This window comes from Meleagris gallopavo, chromosome 16, assembly GCF_000146605.3.
Source record: "Meleagris gallopavo isolate NT-WF06-2002-E0010 breed Aviagen turkey brand Nicholas breeding stock chromosome 16, Turkey_5.1, whole genome shotgun sequence".
NCBI classification, from domain to species: domain Eukaryota; kingdom Metazoa; phylum Chordata; class Aves; order Galliformes; family Phasianidae; genus Meleagris; species Meleagris gallopavo.
The window spans coordinates 6,229,107-6,246,267 of record NC_015026.2 but is presented as its reverse complement, the minus strand read 5'-3'; the positions used below and the strand labels follow the sequence as shown (position 1 = coordinate 6,246,267).

The 17,161-nt window shown below is 42.7% G+C and overlaps 1 protein-coding gene across 3 annotated transcripts; it reads right to left on the bottom strand.

Moving 5' to 3' along the window:
• Nucleotides 1-2,826: 2,826 nt before the first annotated feature.
• Nucleotides 2,827-17,085, bottom strand: IL4R (interleukin 4 receptor). Of its 3 annotated transcripts, XM_010719490.3 has the most exons (11): nt 16,568-17,085; nt 13,337-13,444; nt 10,236-10,377; nt 8,885-9,036; nt 7,727-7,881; nt 7,086-7,242; nt 6,495-6,597; nt 5,863-5,932; nt 5,649-5,725; nt 4,742-5,551; nt 2,827-4,687 (listed from the first exon to the last, which is right to left on the bottom strand). In XM_010719490.3, the coding sequence occupies exons 2-11, from the start codon at nt 13,401-13,403 to the stop codon at nt 3,481-3,483; spliced, it is 2,940 nt and encodes a 979-aa protein (XP_010717792.1). In that variant the 5' UTR covers nt 13,404-13,444; nt 16,568-17,085; the 3' UTR covers nt 2,827-3,480. The 3 variants fall into 3 exon arrangements, with proteins under 3 accessions (XP_010717792.1, XP_003210730.2, XP_010717790.1); XM_003210682.4 differs by having other exon boundaries at nt 2,827-5,551; nt 16,568-17,084; XM_010719488.3 differs by having other exon boundaries at nt 2,827-5,551; nt 6,495-6,594; nt 16,568-17,083.
• Nucleotides 17,086-17,161: the final 76 nt, after the last annotated feature.

Genomic DNA, 17,161 nt, shown 5'->3' with positions numbered 1-17,161 from the left:
GATAACATAAGCAGAGACACAGATTTCCTCTCACCATTGCATTCTCAGCTCATCCAACGGAGAGCTTTAAGGGACCAGTAAGGACACCAGCACTGCAGCTGAGAACTCCACCAGTGCATTGGCCCCACTCCTCTGCCAAAGAGGTAGTGCTGAGCTGGGGCTTTGCTCCTGACCCTGACAGCACAGGATGGCTGCCTCAGTCATAGCAGGGGGAAAAAAAGATAAAATGCCAGATAATGTGATCACGATACATCACCATATGTGGCAGAGCTTGTCCTCAGTCTACAGAGGAGGGGAAGTGATGTGTGCATACATTCAGAAGTGCATGCACTGCCTGGGCACAGTACCCCAAGAATTAGCCCAAACCACCTATTATATGTGAAAACATCTGCACATAAATTTACAAACACTGGAAAAAAGCACCTCTGTCAGAGCACAAACTGCCAAAAGTCATGCTAAGGAGTTTCCTAAAGAAAAGGCACAGTTAGGAGAAAGCAAACCATCCTCTCAGTCTCTTTCCACTAAGGGGTTATGACATACAATAATTTCACAGCCAGAGATGAGATTAGAAAGGAGGGTAGGGCAAACCCCTTATTTGGTTCTCTCACCTTTTGGCCACGCTGCTGCCAGAAAGAGACACTTAACAGCACTTGTTTTTCTTTGATAATGTTTATAGCTTATGATGGATAAGCATTTAGATGTTCTTGCACCCTGCTTGATCAACACAGGTTCCATAGCAGGATGATGCTGCAAGCTCTTACAACAGCTCACAACATCCCCCTGCCCTGGGTTAACTCGTGTCACAGGTCTCTTCAACCCCATAACCCACACTTCTCTCACCCCCCTCTTGGGGTTATTGTGTTTTCCAGTGACAAAACTCTTGACCAATAGGAATTTGAATGCAACTGCTCAGTTCAGCTGCTTATTTCTAAGATGCTAAAAGATGTTTAGAAGGAAGGAAAAAAAAACCCACATAGCATTCTCTGCAGAGGAAAAACAGTTTATCAGAATAAGTTCCTTCTGAACTGTGAATACAGCTGCTTTTCTCAGGAACCTACTTCACCCACTCAGGATGATGAGTCAGGTTGCCAACTCTGGGTATGCAAACAGGTAAGGATGACATGCAGGTGGAACAATTGTGAGTTAGTAATGAATAGCTGAAAGTCAGCACAAGTCTCCATTTGCACTTCAGTCTCACAAAACAAACTGAGAAGGACTGCAAACACGCTCAACTGCAAGAAGTAGATCTCTGTCCTGACAGTAGCAATCTGCTAGCTAAAAAGGCCATGGTTGGAGGGCCCCAACCTTTAGGTTTGAAGCCCCTCTCCCTCCCAAACACAGATCAGCCCCTGGGAGGTGTGGTTCAGGCCCATACACATTCCGGAAGTCCTAAAAGTCAGAACTCACACCCTCTCAGCAGATCTTAATCTTAAGCCTCAAACTTGTCATTTGAAATGTAGCTATGGCCCAGCAGCCTATAGCAATAGGTCTAGATTGCAGAAGTGGAGGAAGTGGGAGATGGAATGCTGAGATCACACTTGAGTCACACACACACACTGTGCCTCCCAGGGGTGGGCAGGCCGGCTGCACACAGTCCTGATGTTTAAACAGCAGTCCTGGGTTCTGCCGAGGCAGGAGATTAGGGCTCCTCCTTCCCAAAGAGATGCAGTTTGACTTCACCAGAGGGCTGACGTAGAATACTCAAGAACACAACATTTTCCAGTGGAAATGAGCAGACAGGAAGGTGCAGCTATGTTAGGAAAATATGAATACGTAAGTTTGGAAAAAAAAAAAAAGTAGAAAACAAAGCTGGGGCTCAGCAGAGGAACTGCTGCAGCAAACAGCCTTCCAAGCTGGCATGAGCAGAGCTCTCTCAGCTGCTCCAGCCACACACAGGCATCCCTGCATCCCCAAGAGCTCATGGATGAGAGCAGGGGCAGAAGGGGAAGAAAACAGCACTGACAGCACCATGCCTCCCTTCACACCCTGCAGTAGTGCTGCAAACAGTGAGTAATCCATTCTGGGTAGCTGCAATAACAGGGGGCTTTTGCTTAAATATTTGTTAGGATTTAGGGAAGTGAGTCAGCTTAACCGGGAGGCAGATTGTGGCCTTTGTGCACATTCCCATCCCACCATTTTAGTAAGTTTGCTTACAGTCCTGCAAAGCCTCTTCACTTTTGTGCCCCACAGCCTCACAGTACAATTTATCCTCATATATTTTCAATTAAAAAAAAAGATTACCATGTTCATCAGCACTTCAGTTGGCTCCACCACGTGTTAATCATCACATGCAAATACAGACGCTTCACTCTGAGTCTCCTTTCTGAGCTTACATACCACTTTTAATGCTCCGAGATTGATGTATAAACACCTCTGCTGCTGAGCCAGCCTGGAATTTGAAGAGTAGCTGGACACAAATCTTACAAAATGTGTCAAATGAGTTCCTGTGTAGCAGACACAGATCTGTTATCTTTCCCTCTTTATGAATGGCAATAGGGTTTTCTAAATAGGTACATATGTATTTCTGTGCATATAAAATAACAGTCCTTAAATATTTTGTGCCGCTGCCAACATACTAAGGTGGAATTTACAGTACCAAAATACATAATAAAGCCCTAGAAAAATTCATAGTCATGAGTATGACTTCAGGAATAGTTGCCAACCAGAGCTTAAAAGCAGCAGGCATAGTTTCTATTGTGACTGGACAAAAAGAAGCAGTGAAGGAACAATCCATGAGCTTACACAGTCTAAGCTTACACTGGTTTACAAACCAGTAAACTTCCAGAGAAACCAATTTAGAAACATGTGATTCCATTTACAACAGTGTGAGTATAAAATATCTGTTTACTTCTAAAATAATAAACTGAACATCAATAACATAATTTCTTTAGACCAAACGATGGTAATCTTTATTTCAGATCTCGATTGAGCAAATATAGAAACATACCACATTCTGGTGCCACGTACACAGGACATCTCCATCAAATAAATATTTGAACATGCAATGCAATCTGTGCAAATCAGTCACTTCCTCTTCAAGGTTTCTTCCAACCCAAACCATTTTATGATTCTATCTCACTTCCAGGTGCATCAGCACTGTCTGTATCACCTCTTGTGCTTCCCAAGCAACATTCAGAACCAGAGCAACAAGTACAGGAGCTATGCTGAATAAGAACGCCAACTTGTTGCATCTCCTGCTCACTTTCAGATAACAATACAACCAGAGAAACTTTAGCACTGGCTTTGCCTCCCTGAGAGTGCAGTAGCTCTGTGTGTTAGCTGCTAGCCCCTTCTGTACCCAGGGGTCTGCCTCATATACCAGCTGTCAGTCCAGCAGCAGGCATGAGCATTACAACCCAGTGAATCCACGTCTGAATTGTAGTAGCCATCACTGTAGGCAAGATTAGAACAAGAAAGCACTCTATCACTTTGCCTTACAGTTTTTTCCAAAGGTTGGTTTGGCTGTCCCGGCATATATGGCTAGGCAACCTTCATATAACAGCTGTCCTCCTGGGCAAGAGCCTGTAGAAGTTCAACTTTTTTCTCATTCTTCCTGTTGTTTTCCATTAATAGTTCTGATGGTCTTTTTCTAACTGCAGGTGCCAGTCCAGAACTCTCATTGTGAGTGGTGTAAGAATCAGAAAGATGAGGGTTATCCACACAAAGAGCAGCTGACAACTTGTCTGAGATCAAGAGCTCCAGGGGCTCTCCTGCAGTTTTTAAGGTTAGCCCCATGCCGTCCAGCAATTCATCAGGAAAGTTTGCTGCTGAGCAGCTACACCTTCTGTTTGCCATCTCTTTATTTTCCTCTGTGTTTCCAAACATCCTCAAACGGTTGTGTGGAGCACATTGGAAGTCAGTACTTATTCTGTCACTGCTGCCCCCTGGCACTCCTTCACCACAACAGTTAAAGTCATCATGTTTTGTTTCTTTTATAGATCTCTCCCCATTAAAATCTTGACAGTTCAGCTCCAAGAAATGCAACAGCTGTTTGTCTTCGCTGGTGTTTTCATCTTTGTTATCACTCAACAGCTCACGAGAGCTGACAATCAAAAGGCTGTCATCACTACTACTGCATGTGACTTTCTTACTAGAGCCTGCACCTGGGGCAATGCCAGAATCAAAGTCCTGTACAATCAAACACTCACGGCCATCTATCTTCTGGTCAGGCTCATGGATTATGTTATCTGGAGGTGTTTCTTCCAGGCTGTTGTACAAAAGATGAACTAAGGGTTCATACAGTGACTTTGAGATAACCTCACTGCTACTGTCAAAGTGTGCACCACTACATTTAACTGCAGCATCAAAAGGCTTATAACCAGATGGCTGAGGTCCAGCAGGGCAAGAAAGCACGCTGTCTTCCTTTTGAAGATTTTGATACACTGCCTGTTTATGAATTTCCTCCTCTGATAGGAAAGCTGGAACTCCTTCATTTGCACGTGCCTCTGAAGACTGGGTTAAAGATGGCAACAAGCACATATTTTCAAAGTGCATACTCAAGCTACTGTTAGCCACAGACTGAGACATTAAGGCATCAAAGCTCTTGTATGCAGAGCTACAGGGCTCCACAGATGGAGACGCAAGGGTGTCCACGCTCTTGTATGCAGAGTCTCCATGTGTGGAGCCTTGGGACATTACAGCATGAAAGCTCTTGTATGCAGAGCCGCAGGGCTCCACAGATGGAGACATTACAGCATGAAAGCTCTTGTATGCAGAGCCACAGGGCTCTACAGATGGAGACATTACAGCATGAAAGCTCTTGTACGCAGAGCCACAGGGCTCCAAAGATGGAGATACGAGGGTATCAAAGCCCTTGTATGCCAGGCTGCTTATTCTGTCAAAGGCTGGTTTATTTAGAGATTCCCAAATAAGCACAGATGAGTCATGCTGACTTTCAGAATTGCATGGCAAAAGGCTTTGTCGAAGCTTACAGGGACTATCTCTTGCATCCAGAGAAGCAGAGTTTGTGCTGGAGCTCCGATAGCCAGATTCAAAGGATTCTTCTGATTGTGCTGACTTCCTGCTGGTTGTACTGCAATTATACTCATCCTGAGAGGGTTCAGTAAAAGGAGAGACTCTATGAGAAATACCAGGTGACTGCTGACTCTGGACTGCACTTTCTTCTGGATTTTTTTGAGAAAGATTTTCTGACTCAAGTTTCTGAAAGATTTCACTTGTAATGATGTCTGGATCTTTATCATCTTGCATGCTTTTTTCATCTGCCAAGAGCTCCATGAACATGTTAGCTAGTGCATCATTGTGTTCAGCATGCTCCCTCAGCGTGCTGACACTGCACTCACAAGGTTCAAATACAGTGATCTCGTCGCTGGTCTTTTCCTGGTTCTCAGCCTCAATGTCTGTTAAACGTTCACAGATTTCTACAGACTCTTCAACAAGAACAGTCTCAGGGGTTAAAACTGCATTAATGCCTTTTGGAAACCACGCTCCAGGCTTGCTGCAGCAACTGCAAGATTTCTCAGTGTTTCTGATGTTATCTTTTTCCTTGAAGTTCTGGCTTGACAGACTTTGAGCCTGACAGTTTTTGCAACTTCTGTTTTTGGAAATAAAAAAGACAATGTTTATGTAATAGAAAAATATTTCATGCTGTGAAGCAGAGGTTCTCCCCTCACCCTATTTATCTTACTTACGTTTGCTTTTCCATATGACTTGGCCTTGAATCATAGAAAGGGAACTTCATTTCATCAATATAGTTCAAGACTGAAAACTAATAAAACAGAAAAGTTTTAGGATACACAAAATATTTTTAGTATTTCCCACACTAGCCAGCCAAGAAATTAGAATATTCCATATTCTGTTCCTGGAGATCAGGAAAAGGTATATTTTGCAAAGCCCTTACATTACCTTGACATTTTTTACAACCAAATGGCTCTTCGCAGGGTTTGGGATTTGATCCCACCATTCTTTCTTCATTCTGTAAGGCAAGAATGAAAACCATTTGCTTTAACTGAATTTTGGCCTGATCAGTATACTTCCTGCTGCTGCAGTACAGATTGTTAAAAAGGAGAGAAGAACATAAGAAGGAAGTGCTTGTTCTGCATATCTCCAAAAGCTGCTTTTCATAAACATATTTGCACTAACTTTGTGTTTCGTATGACTGCTCTATGCAACCACAGTCACAAGTTCTTCCAATTGCCCTTAAAGTGACATGTGAAACTGATAGGCTCCCATTTTCATATTGCCACCAAAAATGTAAGAATACACATATTTAACCATCATTACTGAAACTCCAGCAAAGATTGGGATTCAAAGCTGTAATAAGCCCACTCTAGTGAAATTAGTAAAAAATACTCAATTATCTTTTCAGAAAATGACAGAGTGCAGCAGGTTGATGTTTAAAAGATGTTTGCTCACAGAGTTTGAGGTAAAGTTGCAAAGGAAAATCCTGTACTACTATGTGTTTAGTTAAACAACAGCAATACTGGTATCTGTGCAAAGTGCTAGTCTCTAAAACCCATGAACAGTACGATACCTACTTGGTAAAACAGAAATAACAAGTTACAGCTACTGCCATGATCAGGATGCAAGATACAGGAACAGCCATGTGCAGAATGTCTTCAGATGTCACTTGATAATCTGCTAAATAAATAGATATATTTATTTATACGTGAGTGCATATACACATACTGACAATACCAAATCCACCACCAAAAGAACGCTACATTAGAGGATGTAAAATAAAGCCTTTGCAGATAAACAGCAGAACGTGCACAGCTACCAGTGGCAATGGCATGTGTCACATCTAAAGGTCAATGCAGATCCTTCAGTTACCTACTGTCAGTGATGTAGGAACTGGGATAGCCACGTGTACTGTGAAGCCATTTGTCAGCCCTCAGAAACAAACCCATCACGTAATCCCTGGAACGGAACTGTAGTGCAGCTGTGCTTCTTACCCTCTCTGCTGCTCTTCAGAAATATTTTTAGAGCCTCACCCCTCTAATGGTGGAAGTACTGCTTAATTTTCCACTTCATTATCTCTTGCTTATTTATATCCACTCGCTTTCATTATTATTTTTAAGTTTAAATGTCTCTGCTTCTACCAGGCTGAGATTAGTTATAATACTTACCGTAGTGAAATTCAACTTCATCACTCCAGTCACTCCAATAGGCTGGGTAGTCTGTATAGTTACACCGTATTCTTGCGATGTAATCATAGCCACTCTGCAAGGAGCTTGCAGTAATTTCAAAGCTTTTGGCCTGGTAGTTAATTGATGTCACAGTAACCTGAAAAGAAGGTAAGACAGTAAGAGTTTACTGATTTTCTTATAAGGATTAGAGCTTGTGGCACTAATTAGATGCCAACTGTGTTGTCCATTTCTGTGACTCTTCATAAATAAGCAAGTGAATGACTGTACAAATTATCTGCTACATGCTGTTGTACTGTGCTGTCATGAAGGGGTCATATCTGTGACATGCCATCACACATGTTCCTCCTGGGGCAGAATAAGCCCTGCCCTAAAATGCTCCACAATGTCACAAATTGCCTCCAGCTTCAGATGTCAGGTAACAGGAGCACTGTATTTTCAGTCTCCATCCTGCCTATTGTGAGCAGCTGATCCCTTTGGGGTGGTAGTCAGGAAAGTTTCACTCCCTTAAGGCCTTGTTTGAACCAACTTGGGAATGAAAAGTGCATGCTCAGGAACACCATGGGGCTTGCCCTCGCTGGCTCTCATACCAGAGATAGAAAATGAGACCAGCTGTCTCTTACCTCTGCCGGGCGCTGCTTGCTCCAGTATTTTACTTCATAGATGACTGGCTGTCCAAAAAGCATGGATGAAGCAGCATAGCTCTCCTCCCAGCTCAGATTGAAATTACCATTTTCAGCTTTCTCAATGGCAAGATTTCTGGGAGCCCTAGGTTTAACTGTACATTAAAAAAAAAGTACAATTAAGGAGAACATGAAAATATAGATGCGTTGAAGTAAAGAAGCAGAGAAAAAAAAAATTCACCAGAAGCCAAAACATCAGAGTCAATGTATTTTAGCCCTTTTCACTAAGCTCTGCAAGGATACAGAGGCCAAAACAGCACAACTGTGAACTATTCATCAACAAGCAAGCACTGAAAGCCCAGGCTGGCTGAGCAAACTTCAAGTTCTACTTTTGGTGCAGCTTTCAACCTGAAGGAGTGGTAACAATCCATGCCCTCACAATAACATGCTGTGCCATACGCTGGGCACACAGCTTCTGACCCTGCAGTCACACTGTCCTGCCTACCTGTGCCTCAGAAACTGATGCAGCCTCCTGCTTATTCTGCTGGCGAGTCTCAGTGACATCAGGTAGGAAAGAAATCAGATCATCACTGTAGATGAATGTTTGCCCAAGGAACGTGAATGATTTCTGAGCGTTTAAGGCGACAAAGTGTTACAAACACTTATTGGCTTAAACAAACTAGGTGCTGACAGAGAAATAGGAACTTATCTATGCTTTGTCCTGTGAAAGAGCAGGGTCATTAACTTTTTATCATCAGAGGATAACAGAGACAGGAATGAAAGAATTTCAGTAGGGAGAGCTTAGTGCTTCAAGAACTGGAAGTACTGTCTTCCTCTTCATCCTTGAATTCTACAGCAACAAGTGAAGTTCTCTAAATCCACACACAAGTCCCCAAATTATGGATGGCTAGAAGCTGAGATGGTAAAGCTAGAGGAAAAACAATTCTGCTTGCCCCATTTCTTGTACTCTTTCCTTAAGAATCTACTCGAGAATCAGGCTTCTAAGCCAAACATACTTCTTATTCAAGCCAGCATTACGAATTTCATGTTTTTACATCTACTAAGAAAAAAACTCTTCTGGTAGCATTAATGAGGAGTTAGCTAGGATTGCAAAGCCTGAAACTAAATGTTCTAGTGACAAAATAAACAGTTTCTTACCAACTCGGGCTGGTGTAACACTGGAATTCCACATATTGGTGCCATTGAACTGTAGAGCTAGGATATAGGTGAGACCTGATACAAAATAATCAGGATATATTGTGCAAGTGCACATGAAACTCTCTTCTCCGTTCTCAGGGACACACACATTTCTGAAAAACAGGCAGAAAATTATGATTGTTCACATAGCATGGCATGCTATTTCTTGAAAGTGTGGAACCAAGCTTACCAGTGTGTGGAGCCAGTTAAATCTGATACAGGCAAGCTCAGTCTGTAGAAAAGTTTAGCCCAAACAAATCCAAAACAAACCCAAGTCCCTCTCACTCCCAAACCTCCATCCTTCCCAACCACTCCTTGGTGCTGCACTAAGAAATGATCTAGAAAAGAAAAGTTAACCCTAAAACCAGCCTTCATCACACTCCACCTCTGAAGGAGCGGACTGATGCCCTACTAGTCCAGGAACAGTTTTATTGCAGTGTACAATGCAAGATTACTCAGAAGTCTCTCTAGAGAAATCACATAGAGAGGAAGAGGAAAGCTCAGACTTGTCTTCCTCTGCCAGAGATGGCAAGAACACTGCCTCTGCTGCAGAAGGCAACAAACAGCTGTGAACAACGAGTCGCACTGTATGCTACAGCCTGGTAAATCACGCATGGTTTCTCACAAAATGAAGGCTCGGTACACAGATGAGAACAGTACTGTTTCTACAAGCACTACTTGACAAACACTACATACCAAGAACACAGAGAGGTTTGTAAAGGAGTAGTCTACTGAGCAAATGTGTCATCAGTGAATATACAGATGTTATAATTAAGAAATATATAGAAAAGTTTGGCTAAACAGTTTATCACGCTAAAGAAGAACGGATGGAAAGCTTACCCTTGTTCTGGGCTAGCTGAGAAGACTCCAAAAGGAGCAATCTCCAAGAGATCCTTCCTTAGTGGCAGTCAGCTCTTAAATGGGGTCTAGGAGAGGTGCAGCCAGGCTCCACCCCTTCCAGTAGCACAGGAGAATTGTCTCCCCCAAACCACGTAGGGCAGGAAAAGGTAATGAGGGTGGGCGGGTTGGTTTTTTTGTTTGTTTGTTTGTTTTTTGTCTTCACCTGCGCTCCCAGGGCTGACTCATTGCTCACCTCAGGTGGTCAATCTGAGATTCAGGCTGTGATTCAGCAGTTCCCATACACTAGAGCATAATGTTAATTGCAGAACACATCTTCCTCCTGGCAATGAGGACAGCCCTGACTACGTCTTGTCCCAGGCACCCAGGCAAAGGGATGGAATCAAAGCTGGTAATGGCTATAGAATATATAAAGTTCCAATGACAGCAAAAGAAAATCTCATTAAGCACTCACTCGGGAGGAAAAAGTTCCTTCCTGTAGTAGAGCAGGAACTCTTTGGAGCAGTTGAGCTGTGCAGGCACCTTCCAGTGACAAATCAGCTTTTCAGCATAGTCAGTAAAGCATGCAAATTCCTGTATGTGTTCTGTAGCCATAACTAGGGAGAAGCAGCACGTAATGAGATGAATGAAAATCAGAAGAATAAATTGAACTAACCAGAAACATTTTTTAATAATTAAATTCAAAAGGCAAAATGCAGACAAGTAATAGTCAGATCAAGTTCACTGCCTACACGCCTGAACTTGTGCTTTATCTATAACTGTTTTAAGCTTCCTAAGCTCATACCTTCTGCCTCCCTTGAGCAGTTCCTCACTGCAAATCTCTCTTCTCTCTCTCTCTCCTCTCCCTCAATTCCCCCATTAAAATTTAGAGTAGCTTTGGTTGGTTTTCAGAATGTAAGCTAAACTAAACTAAAATAATTGGGATTTTTCTTGGAATTTCTTTAGCTATGCTGCCAGAAGCTTTCTGTTGACCATTATGCAAGGGCCATATAAGTAAATGATTTGGTTTCTCTGCAGTAAGTAAACATTTCTGCTCACATGGCCTAGCACATTACTAACACCGCATTCTCATCATTTACATTGCAAATTTAAGACTAGTTGTCAACAATTCACATCCTGGAAGGCCCTTCAGCTACCGCAGGGCGTATTTCAGTGGTGCTCGTTTCAGATTATTCCTCCAAAGCAAAATCTTTTTGTAAGTACCTTAATTTGGTTCTATTCCTCCCATGTTTCTCCTTTTCTGTGGTTCCTTTATATCGAGTTTTTCTGATACAACTCGTGCACACAGTACACTATCTGCAAATGCAATACCTATGATGGTCAGTTCCCCTTTGGGGTGCACCAATACACCACGATTTACCACTGCACCCTGCGGTACTTCAATAAAAACCTGACTCAAAGAAACAATCGTTTACCACTGCCAGCATGTGGTCTCTCACACTCATTTCAAACACGCATCACTTTCGTTTGCCTTTCTACACAGCTTCCCATAAAAACTTCATTAACAAGGAGTCCTGGATCACTTGAGTGAACTCAAATGCTAATAAAGCTCACTTACACAAATGAGGATGTACAGTATTGCCAAATAACCGTTTGTATTGCAAATGAAAATCATGGTAGAAGTTGTCTGATATATCAACTGCTATAAGCCTAGAGCTACTGGTTGCCGCTTGTGGTTTCATTGTTGTTCAGTATTTAGAAAGTGTTTTTCATAAGATAAATATCTTGCCCTCGTAACTAATCTCTGGGAGCTATCACTCAGATCCTCTCTGTGTGGCAGCACCGCATTTGCTCCCTCTTGTTCTGAATGGTCCACGGTTCTTCAAAGACAAACAAAACCAAAGGAAAACAACAAAAAACACCAAACATGTGCACCAGTGAGACAAAAGCAAAATTAATTCCAACTGCAGCATCTGCACTACAATAGTAACACTGCTCATTTATTTCAAACAAGAACCACTATTTATTCTGTTGCTGTTTACAGTTTGTTGCCCTATATACTTTTACTGTTCCTGTAAGAGTTACTTTCACTTTAAGATAGATTTCTGAAAGAAATACTAACATTCTAATCCCTTTAAAGATGAATGATGGAAACATTACATTACACTTTCAAGAACACCTGAATTAAATGAAGCTCTTCCTGCTGCATTAAGCTGATTAGCAGTTTTATCTTGCCTTTCAGGATCCTCGTGGATTCCCAGAACTCTGGATTATTTTCTGTACTCTCTTCCTGTGACCTCTTCCCTTTCCTCATCTCTAGTACAAAGTTTTTTTGTTTTTTTTGTACTTTTTTTTTTAAAAAAAAAAAAAGGTTAATCTCTGAGAATTTCCTTTAGCAACCACATTCCGTAAAGAGTTTGTTTCAGTTCACACATTTAGAAAAGGGAACTGAAACACTGGATTTCTTTTTTAATCCTCAACTGGAATATCATGAACTGGAATATCATAATCATCAATTGGAAAGAACTTAAAACTTCCATTAACCAGGGAGGTGGACATCTGTGAAATTAAACCTTGATAACTTACAGCAAATCTACCTAGATGACATGACATAGAAGATGTACTCTCACAAACCTTCACCCTTCTCATTAATTCAAACTCAAAGATCCCCCCAGTATTAGTAGCATGTCTGAATTCATTGCGTATAACAAAACTGCTAAGAAATCTCGTTTTTTGGACAGGCTATTTTTTTAATCTTAACTATTTTGGTTGGCTTTTTAAAACAAGACTGTGCACACACCAAAAAACCCTGTAGATTTTTGTGACACAACTTAAAAGCTACAGAAAGTAAAATGTAAGACTCATTTTCCAAAGAATCAAGGCACACCGTCAGAAAAAACATGGCTTTCTAAGTTATCTTTATCATGAACTTCTACCATGAACTTCAGAAAGTAGCCATTAACTAACAAGCATTAAGACTTAATGCAGCCACACACCTTGCCAGACCAATAGAGGTGTAGTGAAGAACACACGACACCACATGCAAGTCCCTGCACAGGCACAAGGCAGAGCACACCACGTCTGACAGAGCGTCCTCCAAATCTGTTCAAATTCAGCCAACTCAGTCCCCAACTTTGCACACTCTGGGGAACACAGACTGACAGATGGCCATTGGTGGCAGATCTATACACTACTGCTTTTTTCCCCATAGGTCTCTGCAGGTCTGCTGCTGGTGAGTGCACAAGGCAAGCAGTGGCAGCTATAAAAACAAATGTTTAAGAGATTCCTACAAATGTTGCTGGGTCACTGCCACGCATCCTGTTTGCAACACAGTGCTCAGAATAGATCAGACAATGGGGAAGCAGAGAACTGACTTTCCCAACCTCAGTTTCTCCTTACTGCAAATTCCTATTTTTTTTCTTGCCTACATGGAAGAGGTCAAAAAAGCAAAGAGATCTAAGACTTTACTCTAGTACATGGATATTTCTAGCACTTGAGGTTGCAGATTTTATACTATTTAACCTTAATAGTGCTGCCTGCTAGCTATTCCTAGTCATGAGAAAACAGTGTTAGGAAAACTTAAGTATAATAATATAAGAACATCGATAGGTGTACCTTCCATTGTTGCATATGAAAAGAGAAGGATCCACAGGGTATGCAGCACAGGGAATCTTGCCATCATTTTCACTCTCTGGGCTCAGAACGGTGAGCTGTGCTGAGATTCTGTAATAAGATGACAATATTATAAGCTTACATCAGTCCCAATTAAAGTAAGGGCACAGTTCTTCTCTGCTGCTTTGCTAGATGTTAGGATCCGAATCCCTGCAACGCCCAATCCCATAGAAATCTGCTCTGTGAGAAGTGCAGGGCAATAAAGCTAACACAAATGAGCTGGAAGTGCAGAAAGCACAAGGAAACCCCGCTGTGGCATAACCTTTTTAAGTCATTAGCTGAGACATTACTTAATGACCTTTTGGAAGCATGCACACGAATGCCACATACATCTAAGAACGCAGAGCCCAAGGCATGCTACCAAAGCCATATTCCCCTCAAATAACTCATCTCAAAAACAGAGGATTCTGAAGTGCAGCTGCTTTCTGCTTGCTGTCAGCCAGAATAAACACAGGGAGGCAATACCAACGAAACGCTGATTTCTTCAACATATCTAACAGTACGGGTACTTGTATAGTGAATCACTGCTTTGGTATGCAAGTCAGCCCTGGGATAACCAGCTCATAACTCAACTGGTAGTGCTGATCAGAAGAGGCACTGTGCTTCTATCCCCACATGTGTAATCGATCACTCTTTAATACAAGCTTCTGAAGCTTTCGTTCTTACAGGTTCAGAGATAAGAACACTGAGTGAAAACAGAACATCAGAATGGAAACTGTTTTGAGATCTTATCGGCAGCAACTTCTGCTCATCCAGTAAAACACGACCAGCTTCAAAAGTAAGTTTCCCATAAATACTCAAGAAAGCTATTACTCAAGAGCACATCTTTTCACATTTGGGAACAGAAAATGTGACTGAGTACAGCAATAACATTTTGGAAGAGAACACAAATGGTTTTGCAGCTGCTTGGGAGAAGAAATAAAGAGCAGGCGAATGCAGCACAAGACATTGTTCTCTTCTTCCTCCTGTCCTTTTCAGGAGAAGACGTTTGCCTTCCAGTCCATTGTCAAGTAATAAGAAACCCTTAAAACTCCGGCAAAGAATCCTGTATCACATAAGCATATATGAAGCCACAGATGGCAGCAAAAAAAAGTCCTTCCCTTGTAGGAAAAACGCTCTGTGTATGTTGATAAAAATGGAATCACAGCTTTGATGAAACAGTAACAAAACAGACTATGACGCCAACACACAAGGAGAAAATTCAAAAGTGACCTTTCAACACCTGCTAGCTCTTAAGATTTTATGTCAGATAATGACATAAAAAGGTCAACCTTCATAAAATATGCAACACATACAGAGAATACCAGGTGCACAGCAAACCTATTGATCTCAGTATATATGAGGAAATAAGGTGTAAGAGGTTTAAGTGACTTTCCTAAAAACTATAAAAGATTTGCGCTGGAGCTGGAAGCAGCTCCATCTGTTGGCTTCATTTCTGTGTTGGAATCAGCAGATCAAATCATCCCTGTCTACAAAGGGAGAAGGAAAAGAAAAAAAAAAAAGGAAAAAAGATACGATTGAAAAGATTTCATTTAATATCTAGAAAATCAGTAATTTCAGCTATAGGCCTTTAAGTAAAGTAGGGTCATCTTTAATCTACAGGTGTAATTTGCAAAGCTTGTGCTCAAAGGATAACGTGTGCACAAGAGACCAATGATGGTCATTTCCACCTACGGCTGCTCAATTTACCTTTGCTGCTATTGGACAGAGCCAACCCCTATTTTAAAATGTATTAAAGCAAAGCCTGTCTTATTCCTCTTGGTTTAATATGCAGCCATCACTGTTGCCAGCATGAGATCAACGATACAAAGCAACATTCATCACCTGGTTTTGTATAAAAACGTGAAAAGAAAAGAAAGTTTGGAACCAAATGATATTTTCTACATGCCAATACAAAGCAGCAGAGCCACAGAAACATAACTTCAAACACCAGCTCTTGGACATGCAACGTGACTCAAATGCAACCTGTGGTGAGAAGCATGTGCCCCAGATGTTTGATTTAAGCTGGGTGTTCTAATACATTTTCTTATCATAGAACCATAGAATTGCTCAGGTTGGAAAAGACCTTCAAGATCATCAAGTCCAACTGCAACCAATGGGAAAAGACAAAACCTTGCAACCCAACCTGCAACCCAGAGCAGGAAGCTGAATGCAGTGGGTCAAACCCCTGCTCAGAGGGAAAGCCCACAGTGGCTGGGCTTAACTCCATAGCTAAGTGACTCAGGAGCTAAGATGGACCTGGAGGAAAGAGTGTAATGGAGACAATAGAAGAAAACAAAGGGCAAAACAGTGCATCTTTTATCACCCAAAATGAATACAGTGCTTGGTCATAATTTGAAAAACTGCAAAATAAAGCCCAAAGAATCAAGATGGATCAAGGGATCTTTCAGGTTAGAGCAGCAGAAGCTGTGGAGAGTGCTGAGTATGGGCACCTGAATGGAATGCCAAGGAGAGTCACAGAGTTGTGGGGTTGGAAGGGACCTCTGGAGACCATCGAGCCCAACCCCTGCTAAAGCAGTTCCTACAGCAGGTCACACAGGTGGATATCCAGGTGGGTCTTGAACATCTCCAGAGCAGAATCCACCACCTCTCTGGGCAGCCTGTTCCAGTGCTCCGTCACTCTGACAGCTGAGTTCTTCCTTGTGTTAGTATGCAAATTCTTGTGTTCCAGTTTGTGCCCATTGCCCCATGTCCTATTGCTGCACACACTGAAAGGAGTCCACTCCCACTGACTTGATTCCTGCACTTCAAGTGTTTATAAACAGTGATGAGATCCCCTCTCAGCCTTCTCATCCCCACGCTGAACAGTCCCAGGTCTCCCAGCCCTCCCTCAGTACTGGAGATACTCCAGGCCCTCATCAACCTCCTGGTCCTCTGCCAGCCTCTCTGCAGGAGATCCCTGCCTTTCTTCAAGTGGGAAGCCCAGGACTGGGCACAGCATCAGAACAACTCAGAGTAGAATGCAGCGCTACCCTTGTAATTTACAGCACAGTAAATCAGATTTTAAGCTCTAGGGAAGGAGCTGAGAGAGGCTGTGAAATTTCTGTCTTTCGGAGAACTCCAAAAGGGACGTAGGGCTGGGCACTCTGCCCTAGGCAGCCCTGATGAAGTGGGGCGTACCAGATGAATCCAGAGGTCCTGGCCAACCTCAACCATTCCGTGATTGGAACCCACCTTTTCCAGCCAGCTTCCCGAGCAGCAGCAGTGAAAACACAAAACACCACTTGGCCACTGCGTGGGGGGAGATAACCAACCCGTGCCCCTCCCTGGGGAACGGAATCCACGCAGGCTGTCGGTGGGAGCTCAGCTCTCACAGGTGTTTGGTTCCGTGGTGTCTTTCACACATGCGTCACTCAAATTCGCCCATGAAACCGAGCATGGCGGAAACTCATCATGGAACACAGCCAGGGAAACTCCAGCAGGAAAGGAACTGGGGCTCAGCTCCTGGAGCTGCTCTCGCTGGTCCATCGATTCTGCTAGCCGGTTTTATAACTATCATAAATAAGCTCCCTGAATACACACGCGCCGGGAATAGCTGTTAAAGAACGAAATCTGCGTTTCAGGAAAAGCTCACTCATCGTTTCCGAGCAATTTCACGGCGGCAAATTCCCCGAACGCGACACACGTGTCCGGAGAACGCCGCTCAATGACCGCTCCGCAGGAACGCCCCACGGGACAGAACTCCGCGAGCGATCAAGGAACGCCAACAGTGACGCACAACGCGGACCCACAGGGCTCCTCCGAGCGGCTCAAACTCCGCCGTCACGG